Consider the following 17,386-nt stretch of genomic DNA (forward strand, 5'->3'; position numbering starts at 1 on the left):
ATCAGTTCCTCTTTGGATCAATTCAAAAAATTTAATTTTAATTTTTAATGTCTTCTTAACTTCAATAAATTTAATGTTCAAGGGTTCTCAACGCTAGTTTTGCGAAATCGTCAAATGCAGATTGCTTGGTTCCTTGACAACATACTATCTACAACAATTTCGACAGCGCGCACAACAAAAATTATCTTAAAACTTCCCCGCAGTGGCACTCTCATGCGCTGTTGTGTAGAGCACCTGCGGTGTGACTCAAACAGAGTTCATGGGATCTGATTTTGAAAGGATGAGAAATCCAAGAATAGTATAACTGGAGTGTTTTTCTCTTGATATTGATCAAGTTCTCCATCTCCTATATTAAAGAAAATACACACCTCTATAATCTAGGCACATTTTACCTTATCACTAAATTCCTCAATACTTTAATGCAAATAAAAGTTGTCCATGATTTGTGTTTTCTACATTTTTATTGAAATTTCTGTTTAAGTAGAGCGTTACAGGGCAACAATTAATAACCTTTTGCATTGTTGACTGTAGCGAGTACAGTACATTGAGTAATTGTTTGTGAAATTTAGCAACAGTTTGATTCTACGATGAGCAATAATACAATCAGGAAAGAGAAACAGTTCAATTTCAGAGTTTGCCAAATTTCTTGAAAAAAAATTAACGGTTTTATTAAAAAGTTTAAAATAAAGCCGATTTTGTATAAAAATTAAAACGGAAACCTTGGAAATTCTCGAGCTTTTTCCTAATTTTTAATATATCTCAAGCAAAGGTAAAGAGGAATTTTTACAATTTTTCTGTAAAGCTTTTCTTAAAAAAGGCATTTCATTATACCTTTCACAACGTTGATTTTTAAGCCATTTCTGCTTTCCAAAAATTGCTTTATTGCGCTTCTCAGTGCTGCGGCATGAAATTCCTTCACAGTATATACTATAACGCAGAACAAACGATTTAGTTTAGTTGGATTTAAATACAGATTGATTATGAATTTAATTCAATTAAATCTCTAGCAATAAATGTTAAAACGCAGTAATCAATAATAAAATAGTGATTGATGCAAGGAGTTTATTTATTTTTTTCCACTTGTCATTATTCAACAGCTCACAATGTAAAATATATCAATATAGCAATTAATAGTTTGAAAAATGCAAATTAAACGTCCACAATTTTAATAATGCTTGTAGCAAGTTGAGCATATTCTTCCTGATGTGCTATATCAATTTCTGTACTCATTACCACTTTAATATCCGTGAAGAATCAGTAGTTGACATTTGATTACAATATAATATATTCACATCAATTCCAAAAATAAAACTATATATAAATCATTTTGCACTTAAATACGTCGCACAGAAATTAAAATAAGAGTTATCACATTCTATGTCACGTAATATTGGAAAATCTTTTAAACAAATGGAGACTGACGACCTTGGCTCTTGGAAATTTTTAAGTCTTTTCGCAAAACGAGACAAAACCAGATTGGCAAAAGTCACTTTGGACACGAGAATAATTATTGCGAGAGCAATCAGGTGATGAGAGTGTCGGGGAGCAGCAATTACTGTGACCGTCGGGTTCGTGTGCATCACGTGAAGCAGGCGAAAAAAGGGTTGTGGCGTGCGATTTTTGCTGCCGGAGAGGCTGCCTGCATGCGCCTGGTGGGTGCGCGTTCCGGCGAGCGCTGATTGGCGCTCAGGCCTCGCCTGACCCGTCTCACCACACAAATAAAGAACTCGCTGAAATTCGCGTCTTCCTTCAAGCTCTGGACGCGAGCACAGACGGGCCTGTCTACCAAAAACGCTCCGCAAACGTACTCAATCATATTCAATCAATCAACTGCAAGGGACACAAGATTTTTAGACGGAGAAAAGACAGAGCCCGCGTTGACAGAAAAGTATCTACTCGGTCTGATAAAACGCTGCATTTTGAATTATTCCGCATTTACGGTGAGTACAAGTTTCAATTTGTTGTTTGTTTATAAAGATTCAATTATTTTAACCACAGTCGATGAATTTCATATTTATTTAATTTAGATTTTTCCAATTAAGCTTTCCAAAATTTTAAATATTTTATTGATTTTGGTTTAAATTTTATATTTTGTGGCTGCAAAACAATTCTGGAATTAATTTGGGATATTTTATACTTCAAAACTTAAAAAAAATTTTTTTGGTTGAATTCAGACATCTTTTTACAGTGGAATAAAATTATTGCCTTACATGGAAAAATTTGCTTGACAAGCAAATGGAACTTATGCTAATTAATTGTCGACGCGTCCATTAGTTGCTCCCATTGATACAAAAGCGCCGAGTCGCACCGCATAACAATTGTACAATCATATGCATAAAATGGAATCAATCGCGTCAGCTGCCGCGACGAGCTAAAAGGCTTACTCGAGTCGCGCGTGAGACCTGCGAACCTATCGCGTCGCACGCTTTTTACTTCTCTGGATCACGCCACTCCTCGTTTCAAAGCACAGCAGCGGCTTTCCCCGCGTCATACACAACACACAGATCGTAACCATTATTATTATACACTGCGCGAGAAAGCAAATATTGGGGCGGAAAAAGGCAAGTTAAAATGCTTATCGACGTCAGCAGTGCTGCTTTTATCGGGAGGTTTAGAAATGTTAAAAAACGCCGTTTATATCAGACTAAAATTATATTCGATTTAAAATATTGAATGGTTTTCGGATTGAAAATATATCTTACTCATCTGTAATTTTCCATGCCTGGCAGAAAAAAATAATGACAGCAAAAACGTGGCAGTAGGCCATTTATTTCTCCTTTTGGGGCCCAGTAGTAAACCTCAGCCGGTGTGAATGAACCCAGCTCTGCCTCAAATTATAGAAAATTATTCCCGGTCCATTAGAGCTACTGCTCGTCCCTCTCCATGACAATCTACGTCTCGGCGATTCGGCATTTTTTTTCGTGTTTTCAGCGCTCGCAGAATCGGCCATTCGGCTGCTTATGGAAGTTTCTCTGTCTGTTTCCGCTGGTGATTCACTCGCTTTCGGATATCACGCCACACGCTTGAAACCAGTCTGCCGGCGCGTTTTAAGGGACCTTGAACTTGGGATGCAGACACCGGTTGTCAAGCTGAATTTCGCAGCTCGCTATTTTCGTACCGAGCTGCACTTACACAATCGGATTGTGATGTAATTGCGTCGGCTGAACGAAAATCCCCATTGTGAAAGCTTCTTATTATTGCTCTAATCGCAGCTGTATTTACTGCATTTATGATATAATTATTGAATTCCTAGAACGCCACAATTCATTTTAAACGGATCCAATTCCATTCCAGCTAGTCACGCTTATGACAACTAATCGTTTTGTGTTTACTACCCAATGAACATTTTTTTGTCGAAATAGGGAAATTTATCACAAAAAACTGACTGGATTATTCTTTAAACACTTAAAGCCATTAGTTTGAAACAGACATTCCTATATATAATTTTGTAGATCAGCAATTTTACAGGAATTTCTTGCGTTTACAATAGCAATTAATTATTTTGTCTCTCAATAGCAAACTATGTAATTTTTGTGAAATATACAATGATTTGCCATTTTTAATCTTATTGCTTGTAACAACTGTTAAACTTAAACGGCAAATTCAAATTTTAATTTTAAATGGACGCCCCATTTGGATTAATTTAGTTCAAGTTTTAAGCGAACCCAATAGAGCGCCGTTGGGAACACCTGTTAGCGGTGGCTAGGTCAGGACGATCGATCCGGTCGGTGTGTCTGCGGTGCCAGGGCAGGGATCACGCCACAAGACCAGCGAATCGAGTCGCACTGCGTCGACCACGTGGTCATCACCAGATAACTCTGCAATTAGAGTTGCTTTTGTGTGCAGACCTGGCTTATTATTATTGTTGTGCTATTCGGTCCACTTTACTGACTGCGGCAGGCTTCAAATTACATAGCACGGAGACTTGTCTGAATCTGATCACAGCCAGAGTTACAACCTTCAAGCTTTGTGGTTACTAATTTCAAATTAAAAATGCTATTTAAATTAAAGTGCGAGTTGCTGCGGTATCAATTACATCTTGAATTTTGTATAATTACGATAGTTTACCAGGGAGATATTATTGCGCGGTGGAAATTTAAAACGTTAAAATAAAAAACTCCTTCTATATTCTAAAAATTATTATTTTCTCAATCAATTGGGAAGTATTGCGTATAATTTTTTTCTTGAAAAAAAAACTCATCTCGCTCAGGAAACTTTCTATAGCCAAAATATTTAATATATAGACACTTTTAAATAAATATTTTTGAAAATAATTTGATGACTTGGTGCGTGAATATTTTGAAAATGTTTCCTTTCAGGTTTATTATAATTTGATTCAATGAAAAGACCCATAATTTTCCTTTTCTCATAATATAAAGTTTCCCATTTGATGTTAACTAAAATTCTTTACACCGATTTTGTGCTCATCTTTGAGACGGTTAAAGGAACAACAGAAATTCGACGCAGTTGTTTGGCGGACGTGCGCGTTAACAGTTAGAGAATGCGATCATTATTAGGATATAATTAACGGTGCGTCTGCGAGTGCGTGCGGTGAGAAATTCATACGCAGAATTTCCGTCGATTTCTTTCGCGTCCGCTTTCTAGTTTTGACCCTTTTTGGCGCTGCAAATGCGCAGTTCGCGAAACACAGAACCTTCGCATGTTGTGTGCGTTTTGCATTAGGATTCGACTTTTTGCGTGACTCGATCTGTTTCTTACAAATCACCTTTATGCAATTACGCTGCGGTGACGCTGCACTAGCAGCAGAGTCCGTGACGCACACTCGAGCTTTGTGTCAGCACCTGAATACTCGACCAAATTACAACTTTTCGGCGTCATCTTTTTTATTTCTTTCTCCCAAGGGCAACCAAGGTGGAAAAAAGACAAAAAACAGTTCTGCTGGCCGCGATTTGAAACTTAATTTTGCATTTAAATGTCTTCGTCAGCCTGAAAAGGCAAAATAATCCGGCAGAGATCGTGATTTTGAAGCCCGACAAGCTGCACTTACTTGCCATAAATTGAGGCATACTCCTTCTTATTTTACAAGAAAAGGGAACAATAATTGAAGTGATAATTTTTTTTTAAATGCTCTCCAAATATAATTTTGGTTTTTAATCACATCTACTTGCACTTTATAGCTTCCAAGTGTCATTTAGAATATAATGTTTCAATAAAAACTGAAAAAAAGCACTATTCTGTTTTTCGCCAGCAGTGCGTTAACAAAACTTATTACCAAATATGAAAAGTGCATTTCATCAGATTTGCGTATGAGACGTACCTTTTGACATTGACCTTCGGGTTGGCCTAGACCTGTGTCGTTCTTCATTCGCGCTTTTATGGTCAACGACAGTTGTGCTGCGATTGCATTTTATAATTGCTCCACAATTTTATCAGATCGAACATTTCGCAAATTTCAACCTCCGCTGGGATCGGTCAAGAGGCTTTCCTTGCATGAGGTCAATCGTTGGGAAGTTTCCGCAAAAATATTTGTCTCCAAAGATGACGCGCGAACTAGAAAAGGGAACGATAAAAGCAATTGTCAGTGGAGCTAGGAGAGTTAGTGCAAAGTCCGCGCAAAGCGAGAGCAGATGGATGATATTCGGAGTGGAGTAAGAATTTTAATTTTATATTTTGGTTTTTTAACTTTAATTTAGAGTTTAAAATTTGATATCTTTGCCAATCTGAAATGCTGAAGAAGTATATTTATAATAAATCTTGAAATACCGTATTTTAGATCAAGTTTACTAATTGCCAAATTACTTTTGGTTTCAGAACTAGATTAAAAAAAGCACAATGCCCGCCCGCTTCCCCGAAATCGCGCACATGGAGTCGCCGCTGATCCAGCCGCCGTCGCTCAACCTGGCGCCCGAAATCATCGAGCCGCCGCCCCTGCTGGCCGCCCCCTGGCCCCCTGGCGAGGAGGTGGTCATCAGCGGCCTGTCTGCTCGTCTCCCTGAGTCTGCCAACATCGACGAGTTCAGGGAGCAGCTGTTCGCCGGCGTCGACCTGATCACCGACGACGAGCGCCGCTGGCCTTCGGGCCTGCACGGCCTGCCTACCAGGACTGGCAAAATCAAGGATCTGAACAGGTTCGACGCCACCTTCTTTGGCGTGCATGCCAAACAGGCAAACGTCATGGACCCGCAGCTGCGAATGCTGCTCGAACTCACCCACGAGGCCATCGTCGACGCAGGTGAATTTCTTTTTGATGCCCCAAATACAGTTTCTGCAGGGTTCTAATCTGTACAGGCGTCAACCCCACTTCCGTCCGTGGCTCCCGCACTGGCGTCTTCATCGGAGTCTCGGCCAGCGAGTCTGACGAGTTCTGGACCTCCGACCCTGAGCAGGTGAACGGCTACGGCCTCACTGGCTGCTGCCGCGCCATGTTCCCCAATCGCATTTCTTACACATTCGACTTCTCAGGTAATATATTTGAATCTTTTCACTATAGAATCTTTAAAAATTGTATTTTAAGTTACATAACCTTTTGGTCTTAAAATATTAACGCATGAAATCTTCAATTTTTACTCCGTAATGTGATAAAAACCCAATAAATCTTTAGGACCCAGCTACGCAATCGACACAGCGTGCTCGTCATCGCTTTTTGCGCTGCAACAGGCCGTGAGCGCAATGCGCACTGGCCAGTGCGACGCAGCCATCGTCGGAGGCGTCAACCTTCTGCTGAAGCCTACGTGCTCTCTGCAGTTCCACAGGCTTGGCATGCTGAGCCCTCAGGGCATGTGCAAGGCCTTTGACGCCTCCGGCAACGGTTATGTCAGGAGCGAGGCCGCAGTTGTCATCTATCTTCAGAAGGCGAGTGTCTCCAAGAGGGTCTACGCTACTGTCGTCAACGCCCGCACAAACACAGATGGTAGGCAATCTGACAGTATATATTTTCCTTTAATTCATTTTTTTCAAGTCTAACTCTGTCTTTAACACTATCAATGACATTAGTTAATAGTCTTTTCAAAACCCTGGAAAGTTAAATTATTTCAAATTGGTAATCAACAGAAACTTTTATTAACAATTATTTATTTTATTCAGGCAACAAAGAACAAGGCATCACATTCCCATCTGGCGCCATGCAAAAACGCCTCATTACGGAAACGTACGCTGAGGCGGGAGTTAGTCCCTGTGACGTCGTGTACGTGGAGGCTCACGGCACAGGCACCAAGGTCGGCGATCCGCAGGAGGTCAACTCAATCGCTGACGTGTTCTGCAAGGGCCGCAACACGCCCTTAATGATCGGCTCCGTCAAGTCCAACATGGGCCACTCAGAACCCGCGTCCGGGCTGTGCTCCATCGCCAAGGTCCTGGTCGCCATGGAAAGCGGCGTCATTCCCGCCAACCTGCACTTCCAGAACCCCAACAAAGACATTCCAGCTCTGAATGATGGAAGACTGAAGGTAAGCAAATATTTCAAAATATGTGTTTTAGAAGGTGATTTTTTTTTGTCAAAATTTCATGTCTCCATTTTTATTTAATTTTGGTTATTTTTTAATCTGCTCAGGTCGTAAGTGAAAACACATCATTCCCTGGTGGTTACGTGGCTGTTAACTCCTTCGGCTTTGGCGGCGCAAACGCCCACGTGATCCTTAAGTCTAACCCCAAGCCGAAGCCCTCTTCGCCACCCCTGCAAAACAACCCCAGTGTGGTGGCCGTGTCCGGCCGCACTGAGGAGGCCGTGCAGGAGTTTCTCAGGGAGGTGGAAAAGAACCAAACCGACCCTGAGTTCATCGCACTCGTCAACGAGGTCCATTCCAACAACATTTCAGGACACGAATTCCGTGGATTCACACTCACCGGCACAGACCAGAAAGTGTCCGAAGTCATGGTGAGAATTTTTTATATGAATAAATTACCTAGAAAAAGATTGGCCTGAAATGTCTTGTTAATATATAATTTATTTTCTTTTTTTCAGCAATGGAACGGCGAAAAGAGGCCCATTTGGTATGTCTTCTCTGGAATGGGCTCGCAGTGGGCTGGTATGGCTCGCGACCTGATGCGAATCGAGTCCTTCCAGGCCGGCATTCGCCGCTGCCACGACGCCCTGAAGCCCCACGGTCTCGACCTCATCGACATTGTCACCAACGGCGACGATGAGACGTTTGAAAACGTTCTCAACTCATTTGTATCAATTGCTGCTGTTCAGGTAAAAAGATCATATCTTATATCAAATGGCATAAAATATGCCTTGAATATATAGGTTGCGTTGGTTGACGTGCTGACCAGTGTGGGCATCCACCCTGACGGCATCCTGGGCCACTCGGTGGGCGAGTTGGGCTGCGCCTACGCGGACGGCACCTTCACGCCTGAGCAAACTGTACTGGCCGCCTACTGGCGTGGCCGCTGCATTCTCGAGTCCAAGCTGCCGCCCGGTGGCATGGCAGCCGTCGGCCTCGACTGGGAATCCGTGAAGGCGCGCTGCCCACCAGGCGTTGTTGCCGCTTGTCATAATTCGGCCGACAGCGTTACCATCTCAGGACCCGCCGATTTGATTAAAACGTTCGTCAAGAGCCTGACCGACGAGGGTATTTTCGCAAAGGAGGTCAAGAGCGGCGGCGTTGCGTTCCACAGCCGCTACATCGCCGAGGCGGCGCCTAAACTGCGTGCCTACCTGGACAAGGTGATCACCAACCCGAAGCCCAGAAGTAACCGCTGGATCAGTTCTTCCATCCCCGAGGACGCGTGGTCATCCGAGCTGGCCACCTACTCGTCGGCCGCCTACCACGTTAACAACCTGGTGTCGCCTGTCCTCTTTGCTGAGGCCCTCATGCACGTGCCAGAGAACGCCGTGGTCATCGAAATCGCGCCGCACTGCCTACTGCAGGCTGTGCTCAGGCGCTCCTCCCTCCACCCTTCATGCCTCAACGTGGGACTCGTCAGGAGGGGCCACCCCAACAACCAGCTCTTCCTCCTCTCCAACATTGGAAAGTGAGTGCCTTTTCACTCAATCCAAATTTTCAAAACACAACAAATATACATATTTAAAACAATTCAATTTGATAAATTTAAAATATTAATCAAGATTTAAATAAACTATAGGCTCTATGCTGCTGGCCTGCAGCCTAAGGTTGGACGCCTTTCGACTGTGCGCCCTAGCTTCCCAGTGTCAAAGGGCACTCGCATGATTGCCCCCATCGTGCGTTGGGACCACAGCCATGAGTGGAATGTTGCAAACTTTGGGAAGGGCGCTGGTCGCTCTGGAGAATGTGTCGTGGAAGTCGACCTGTCCAAGGAAGGCGATGCTTTCTACGCTGGACATTGTATTGATGGAAGAGTTCTTTTCCCAGCAACTGGCTACCTTGTAATTATTTCATTATGTTATAATTTATTTCGATTGAAAATCGCTAGTAGGGCTAATTTTTAAGTTAAGCATGGTTAAAAGGTAATAAAATTGTTCTTCATTTTAGACTCTGGTCTGGAGGATGTTTGCTAAGCTGCAGGGCAAGTCTCCTGAGGACATTTCGGTTATCCTGGAGGACATCCAGTTCCACCGCGCCACTATCATGCCCAAGGAAGGCTCTGTCAAATTTCTGATCACCATCTTCGAAAGCTCTGGCCAGTTTGAGCTGAGCGAAGGAGGCTCGGTCGCTGTTTCCGGCAAAATCCGCCAGCCTGAGGAGCCACAGAAGGAGTACCTGACGCTCAACACTCCCGCCCCAAAACAGGAGAAGGAGCCGCTGCTGCCCCTTGGCACCAACGACATCTACAAGGAACTGAGGCTGCGAGGCTACGACTATTCGGGCATCTTCCAGGGAATCGCGTCTGCTGAGAACCGTGGCGTCACTGGCACTCTCGCTTGGGTTGACAACTGGGTCAGCTTCATGGACTGCATGCTGCAGTTCTCCATTCTGGGACAGTCCACGCGCGAGCTGTACCTGCCAACGCGTCTGCAGAGGGCCTTCATCGACCCTGCCAGGCACCGGCAGTCACTGGCCCAAGCTGAAGGAAAGGGTGTCCCGGTCACCATGTTCAGGGACATCAACGTGCTGCAGTGCGGCGGCGTGGAGCTGCGTGGCCTCAAGGCCAGTTTGGCGCCCAGGCGTCAGCAGCCAGGCAGCGAGCCTAAGCTGGAGAAGTACATGTTCGTGCCCTATGAAAGCAGCAGTGAGCTGACCAAGGCGGCCGCCATGCAGATCTGCGTGCACCTTGCCATCGAGAACACTCCCGCCATGAAGATCAAGGCTCTGGAAATCGTTCCTGAGAATGCCGACGAGCTGCTGACCACTGAAATCGTTGATATTGTTGAAAAGGAGCCTATGATGCATGTGAGTGTTTTTTCGCACATTCATTACAGTCAAAATCAATTAAAATACATGAGCAATGGCAAATAAATTAAAAGTATAAAGTCACTAACTCAAATTTGTCATGGTTGTATTTTTTTAAATTTTGTTAAATTAAATTTTAATTCAATTTTAGATTGATATGGTATTAAACGGCGCCGCTGTCCCTGCCGATTTGGAGCCATATGGCGTCAAGAGCTCCGACAAAATCCCTGCAGACGCATCACTCCACTTGATTGTGTCCAGGAAGGTGCTCTCCAGCGATTCTGGTCAGCTCCCAGTGCTGGCCTCTGCCATCAAGGCCGGTGGATTCATCCTTCTCAGGGAAGAGAAGGCTGTGGATGCCCAGAAGAAACCTGTGATTGAAAAGGCCGGTCTGCAGCTAATTGCCTGCCAGACCAACAGTAAGGGCATTTTTGTGCTCCTGCGCAAGCCTTTGGAGACCAACAATCTTCCTTCGACCATTGTCAGGGTTAACGGCACCAAGTTTGAGTGGGTCGAGGAGCTGAAGAAAGCAATGCAGATCAGCGAGAAGGAGGGCAATAAGGTTTATGTTATCAGCGAGGGCGAGGAAACCAACGGAATCGTCGGTCTGATCAACTGTTTGAAGCAGGAGCCAGGTGGCGTGAACCTGAGGTTGGTTTTAAATTTAAATATTTTATGAATGTTCAACTAATTTTTAATTTGCAGGTGCATATTTGTTCAGAGCGCTGGCGCCCTTCCCAAGTTCAAGGGTGAAAGTGATGCAAAATACGCTGCTCAACTGAAGAAAGACGTACTGATGAACGTCTACCAAAATGGCACCTGGGGCAGTTACAGACACATGCCCTTGACCACCAATGGCGCAACCCTGAGCGTCGAGCACGCCTACATTAACGCCCTGACGCGTGGTGACCTGGCAAGTCTGAAGTGGATTGAAGGTCCACTCACATTCTACAAGTAAATATCCAAATTATTTTATAAGAGTATTTTCTTAACGAATTATTTTTCTCTAGGAATGAAAACCATCCAGGTACTGAGCTATGCAACGTCTACTACGCGCCGCTGAACTTCCGAGACATCATGTTAGCCAGTGGAAAGCTGCCACCTGACGCATTGCCTGGTGACTTGGCAGGCCAGGACTGCATCCTTGGCTTGGAGTTCTCTGGTCGCGGCGCCGACGGCCGCAAGGTTATGGGCATGGTGCCTGCCAGGAGTTTGGCCACCACAGTGCTCGCTGACCCTGGTTTCCTGTGGGACGTACCTGCCAACTGGACCCTGGAGGACGCTGCAACTGTGCCTGTCGTCTACGCCACTGTAAGTCATTATTTAAAATCGCCTTATAAATAACTAATGCAACCCGCTTGACAGCTTTGTTAAGCAGTTTGCATACATCCAACTTATGCAGGGGATTTCATATTCGATTTTTACAGAGTTATTACGCGTTGGTTGTGCGTGGCCGCATGCAACCTGGTGAGACTGTCCTCATCCACGCCGGAACGGGAGGAGTTGGGCAGGCCGCGATTTCTATCGCACTAAGCATGGGTTGCAAGGTCTTTACCACCGTCGGCAGTCCCGAAAAACGTCAGTTCCTGCTCAGGCGTTTCCCACAGGTAAAAAACAATTGTCTCTTTTGGTATAATATAATCAATCTAACTAATGAACGTCAGCTCTCTGAGGCCAATATTGCCAACTCCCGAGATACGTCCTTCGAGCAGCACGTCATGTCGGCCACCAACGGAAGAGGTGTCGATCTTGTGCTCAACTCGCTGGCCGAAGAGAAGCTTCAGGCGTCTGTCAGGTGTCTGGCGTATGGCGCCAGATTCCTGGAAATCGGCAAGCTCGACTTCTCCAACAACAACCCGCTGGGCATGGCGTTCTTCCTGAAGAACACCACCTTCCATGGTATCTTGCTGGACGCCCTGTTCGACGCCAGCGACGCGGAAAAGAAGCAGTTGGTCACCCTGCTGTCTGAGGGCATCAAGAGCGGCGCCGTCCGGCCGCTGCCGGCCACCGTGTACTCGGAGGCGCAGGCAGAGCAGGCCTTCCGCTTCATGGGCTCGGGCAAGCACATCGGCAAGGTGCTGCTCAAGATCAGGGACGAGGAGAGGGTTGAAAAGGTGAAGCCCACCCCTAAGATGGTCGACGCCATCCCCAGGTCGTACATGAACCCCGACAAGAGCTACCTGCTCGTCGGCGGCCTCGGTGGCTTTGGCCTCGAGCTGGCAAACTGGCTGGTGTTCCGCGGCGCCAAGAACGTCATCCTGACCTCCCGCAGCGGCGTCCGAACGGGCTACCAGTCGCTGTGCGTGCGCCGCTGGAGGGACGCAGGCGTCAACGTGATCGTATCCACTACCGACTGCAGCACCGCAGAGGGCGCAGTCAAACTGCTGAAGGAGGCGGCCACCCTTGGACCCATCGGAGGCATCTTTAACCTAGCTGCCGTAAGTGATGACTATTTTTTACTAAAATTAAATTCCCACGTTTTGTCCTTTTTTTAGTTTGAATCCAATTTGGTTATAAAATGTTAAATTAAATTGACAGGTTTTGCGCGACGCTTTCATGGAGAATCAGTCCTCATCAGAGTATGCGGCTGTGTACAATCCCAAGGCCGGCACCACCGTGCAGCTGGACATCGCTTCTCGAAAAATGTGTCCCGAGCTGGACTACTTTGTCGTCTTCTCGAGCGTGAGTTGCGGCCGCGGCAACGCTGGCCAGAGCAACTACGGGCTAGCCAACTCGGTGCTGGAGCGCATCTGCGAACAGCGCCAGCAGAGCTGCCTGCCCGGCCTGGCAATCCAGTGGGGCGCCATCGGCGACGTCGGTCTCATCATGGACGCCATGGGTGGAAACAACGAGAGCGAAGTCGGTGGCACCAAGCCGCAGCGGCTCGTCTCGTGTCTGCAGGCCTTCGACCTCTTCCTGCAGCAGCCTGAGCCGGTCCTCGCCAGCATGCTTCTCGCGGACAAACGAGGAAATGCGGGCGGTAACTCCGGAGTCAGTCTCGTTCAGGCCGTCGCTAACATTCTTGGTGAGTTTGCGACAAAACTTAAACAACAGCATAGAAACTCTTTTCTCTTATGATTTTAGGTGTCAAAGATCCAAGCACTGTAAGCCAATCCGCCAGCCTGGCTGACCTGGGAATGGACTCTCTGATGGGCGCCGAAATCAAGCAGACGCTTGAGCGAGGATTTGATCTGGTGCTGAGCGCCCAAGACATCAGGGGCCTGAACTTCGCCAAACTTAACGCCCTGCAGAGCCCTGGAGGTGCCGAACAGCCTGCTGTGCCCGCAACCAACAACGCCGCAACCACCAACGGAAACCACGCACCAGGCAGCAATGATGATAGTTTGGTACGCATAATTCAAATTAATATTTGTGAAGATTTTTCATTTTTTTTTCTCAATATTCCAGGTGCAAATCGATATGGAGCAGATAATGCCAAAGGAGGTGCTGACCAAGATCCCAAGCAAGTGCAAAGACGGCAAGGGCCAACCGCTGTTCATCGTCCACCCCATTGAAGGTGTCGTCAGCGCTCTGAAGATCTTGGCTTCCAAATTGGACATGCCTGTTTACGGCCTGCAGTGCACCGCTGAGGCGCCTCTTACTTCCATCACAGACCTTGCTGCTTTCTATGTTAAGGTGTGTAGTGAGCTTTTAATATATTTTTTGAGTGGTTTAGCTGTTAAAACTGTGTCATTAAAAAATTATTATTGCTTTAGGCGGTTAAGAAGTTCAGTCCAAAGGGGCCATATTCACTGGCAGGATATTCATTCGGAGCTTGCGTGGCCTTTGAAATGGGCGTCCAGCTGGAGAAATTGGGAGAAAAGGTGAAATTGGCCTTGCTGGACGGCTCACCGTCCTATGTTGCGGCGCACACTGGCAACTACAAGGCTCGGCAGGCTCGCTCCACCTCTCCTCAAAGAGCAGAAGTGCAGGAAGCAGACGCGCTCACGTTCTTTGTTTCACAGTTCAAGGAAATTGACGCCCAAAAGGTAATTATATTTAAATGATCTTTTTATTCCATTTATTTTTAACTAGATAACGTGTAACTCTCTTTTGCTATAATATAATTTTTTAATTAAAGGTAAAGGACGACCTTGTCTCCCTACCTTCTCTGGAAGCGCGTTTAGCCAGGGTATCATCAATGATTGCCGGAAACAAGGGCAACAAGGTGGTGTCTGAAATCAACCAGGCCGCTGAATCCTTCTACAAAAAACTGATCGTGGCCGATTCTTACAAGCCCTCTGGCAAATTTGGAGGAGACACAACGCTCCTCAGGGTTGATGGAAACTATCTCTCTTTGTCTGACGACTACGGACTCTCTAATGTAAGTTAATGCACTATAAGATGCATGCTAAAAGATAATTAATTTTGTATTTGTTTCATGCAGGTTTGCAAGAAGAAGGTGGTGGTTCATACAATCAAGGGCAACCACAGGGATCTGGTTCAAAATAGTTCATCTACGACAGCCAGCTTCATCAACAAAATGCTGTCAAATTCTAGCTAGACTGTATTTAGTTAGATTCTTTCTCATTGACTAAAATTCTCAAGTAGAAAAGACACAGATGCTTTTAAAGTGCATTCCTATTTATTTTTATGTATTTGTAAATATTGAAACAAATTCTCTTTTATATTTTTTGTTAATTTTATAGGTTTAAGTCCCTTGCAAAAGAAATAAAAAGTTGATTGAGTACCAAAACAAAGTTGTCTATATTTTCTGAGTAAAAAACAAAAAGTTATTAAGAATATCACCAATAATCATGGAAACGCCTCTTTTGGAAGTCAAGGATCACATGTACAAGCCTCTCTGTTGCCTCTGGCCCTCCTAAATTCATGTTTTGCTGTTCTTGCTCTTCGGGGGAGAGCTCAATCATGGCTTCCATGTGAAAATCCTCCTTGGGCGCCATCATCAGGGGCAAGAAAAACGTGATGATTGAATATGCCAATGGGGTACATCTGAAAAATGCAAGTGAATGAAAAAAGATATAGGGACTGTGACCACTCTATCTCACCTGGCAAAATCGTTCACAAGATCCTCAAATTTTCCACCCCAAGGATCTGCAACCTTGCCCATGGCGCCCAAAGTGTGTGTCAGTTTGTCGTAGTAAATTCTTAGTATCTTTTCCAAGCCGTCGCCTTCCAATACCGCAGGATCAATAGACATGTAGATGAACAACACCAAATCAGAACATGGCGACGCAACACGAATGGTGGCAAAGTCGATCAAGCAAGCGTCTACTGCTTTTCCATCCTGTTAACATTGAGATTTGTTTTATTATTTATGTTTATTCTCATCCAAGTCACAAGTACATTGATAGTATAAAAATCGTACTTTTGAGAGTGGCTTAAAAATTTACCATCCAAATTATATTACGGTTCCAGTATTCTCGTACCTGGTGTTTGTAAAGAATATTGTTGCGCAGAAAGTCTCCATGGCATATAACATCTGTTTTCTTGTCGTAGGCAGTCAACAGCCTTCGTTGCATACTCAGAGCGTCCTCAAACTGCTTGTCTAGAGCGGTGACTATATCTGCACACTCTGGCCTTGAGCGCAGGGGGCCAAGCCCTCTCTGCGCGGTTGCTTTTAAAAAGCTCACGTCGAAACCATCTCCGGCTCCATCAAAACGATTGTCCTATAAGACCAAAAAGTTTCAAATGCATTACGTTATCAGTTATTAACTATTTTTAGAGTAGTGAATTCTAAAAAAAAATTTTGAGCACGCTTGAGATTTTATTTGTTGCACTGTGGCAACAAAAAATGAGGCAGGAACTGGATAATACAATTATTGAAACAATTCTTAGATAAATTGATATTTTGAAATTATTTGGATATATTTTGAGAGTGAAACAGTAGCAAAAATAAATGATACGACTAATGATTAATTAAATTACTGAAGCAGTTTCAAATATTTGATTTTTTCTCTCACTAAATCCACACCTTCATAGATCCAACTAGAGTTTGGTACGTCTGAGGTTCGTGTGCAGCAAGGGAGTAGCTCAGGGCGTGCATCACTGCGATTTTCTCCATGGCCAAGCGCGCGTGGTCAAAGGACAAGTTGGCTGGAGGAGTGGCCAGGGCGAAGTTCTCCTTGGACAAATCCTCCATGACAATGGCAGCGCGTTCAGTGAGCTCCGATGCGAAGAATTTCGGCCACAAGCAGACGAGCTTGACGCCGAACTTAGAGGCCAGAGATGTGTACGCCGGCACAATTTGCGAATACCAAAGCGTTTCGTTGATAATTTGCAACTCGGTGTTGTGCAAGGTTCGCATCACCTCATCTTCAGGAAATATCTACAAAATTTGAAAATGTCAAGACTATGGTTTTCCTAATTTATGGGTACATTACTAAACATTTTCAAAAAGGGTCTCTTTTAACTTTTCAAATGAGTCAAAATTAAAAAGGTTAAATGGGGTATAATCTAAATTACTAAAATTCGTAAACATTAAAATGGAAATATAGAGCTGAAAAACAAGAAATTTTAAAATTAACAAATATTCTGGGAATTAAACGGGCTTTTAATTTGCTTTTTAGGCAAACAGGGTTTAAAATTTGACTTATTAGGCTGAGGACACGAAAACTTAATTGAGCAGTAATACATAGTACGGTTTACCTTTGCTAGCAAATGATCAGACACTTGTTGCCCATCAGTGTCAACATTCAATTTCATCTGGAAAGTGTTGGAGGCGAACCCACCATCGCCGGCATTGCCTCCCTTCTTACCACCAATTTCATATGTGACGAGTCGCGCTGTTTTGGGGTAGGCGGTGGCCAGGATTTTGGGGAGCAATGTCTTTATAATCCAAGCCTCCATTTCGCACACTAGCGAATTTAGACTAATCTTTTACTAACTTAAGTGGACCCACAAGAATATTCTGTTGCCATTGTGCAGAAAATCTGACGTCATGACATATCTCGCTAGCGATTGGAGCCCACAAATGAATCTGGTGTGTGAACAACCTAATGTAAATCCCCTCTTCTCATTATATCAAAAGGTTTTTAGGTCTGTCATCCCCTCCACTTTTTTGAAAGCAGTATGGCCTTCGCGAGATAACTAAATTAATTTTAAAGATAGTAATTTTCTAACAAAGTTTACAGCTAAAGGCTTCAATAAAATTA

The 17,386-nt window shown here is 44.6% G+C and overlaps 2 protein-coding genes across 2 annotated transcripts; one reads left to right on the forward strand and one right to left on the reverse strand.

The window, feature by feature from the left end:
* Window positions 1-1,729: 1,729 nt before the first annotated feature.
* FASN1 (Fatty acid synthase 1) lies at window positions 1,730-14,971 on the forward strand. The gene is made up of 21 exons (XM_065486195.1): window positions 1,730-1,940; window positions 5,773-6,193; window positions 6,250-6,423; window positions 6,563-6,871; window positions 7,045-7,406; window positions 7,511-7,834; window positions 7,922-8,152; window positions 8,207-8,934; window positions 9,046-9,307; window positions 9,414-10,271; window positions 10,423-10,922; window positions 10,977-11,225; window positions 11,282-11,582; window positions 11,699-11,878; window positions 11,936-12,709; window positions 12,810-13,296; window positions 13,356-13,618; window positions 13,680-13,907; window positions 13,988-14,260; window positions 14,353-14,595; window positions 14,659-14,971. Exons 2-21 carry the CDS (start codon window positions 5,794-5,796, stop codon window positions 14,773-14,775), a joined length of 7,263 nt encoding a protein of 2,420 aa, XP_065342267.1. The 5' UTR covers window positions 1,730-1,940; window positions 5,773-5,793; the 3' UTR covers window positions 14,776-14,971.
* LOC135941003 (uncharacterized) lies at window positions 14,955-17,346 on the reverse strand. Its single transcript, XM_065486197.1, has 5 exons — window positions 16,881-17,346; window positions 16,207-16,560; window positions 15,662-15,901; window positions 15,281-15,519; window positions 14,955-15,224 (listed from the first exon to the last, which is right to left on the reverse strand). The coding sequence occupies exons 1-5, from the start codon at window positions 17,079-17,081 to the stop codon at window positions 15,017-15,019; spliced, it is 1,242 nt and encodes a 413-aa protein (XP_065342269.1). The 5' UTR covers window positions 17,082-17,346; the 3' UTR covers window positions 14,955-15,016.
* Window positions 17,347-17,386: the final 40 nt, after the last annotated feature.

The sequence above is a fragment of the Cloeon dipterum genome, chromosome 3, assembly GCF_949628265.1.
Source record: "Cloeon dipterum chromosome 3, ieCloDipt1.1, whole genome shotgun sequence".
NCBI lineage: Eukaryota > Metazoa > Arthropoda > Insecta > Ephemeroptera > Baetidae > Cloeon > Cloeon dipterum.

Coding starts and splice junctions, on each gene's coding strand:
- LOC135941003 (XM_065486197.1), bottom strand. CDS start 17,081: ATGGAGGCTTGGATTATAAAGACATTGCTCCCCAAAATCCTGGCCACC. Junction 16,561..16,880: donor CTGATCATTTGCTAGCAAAG/GTAAACCGTACT, acceptor CAAATTTTGTAG/ATATTTCCTGAAGATGAGGT. Junction 15,225..15,280: donor CTTGTGAACGATTTTGCCAG/GTGAGATAGAGT, acceptor TGCATTTTTCAG/ATGTACCCCATTGGCATATT.
- FASN1 (XM_065486195.1), top strand. CDS start 5,794: ATGCCCGCCCGCTTCCCCGAAATCGCGCACATGGAGTCGCCGCTGATC. Junction 7,407..7,510: donor TGAATGATGGAAGACTGAAG/GTAAGCAAATAT, acceptor TAATCTGCTCAG/GTCGTAAGTGAAAACACATC. Junction 13,908..13,987: donor TTGCTGCTTTCTATGTTAAG/GTGTGTAGTGAG, acceptor TTATTGCTTTAG/GCGGTTAAGAAGTTCAGTCC.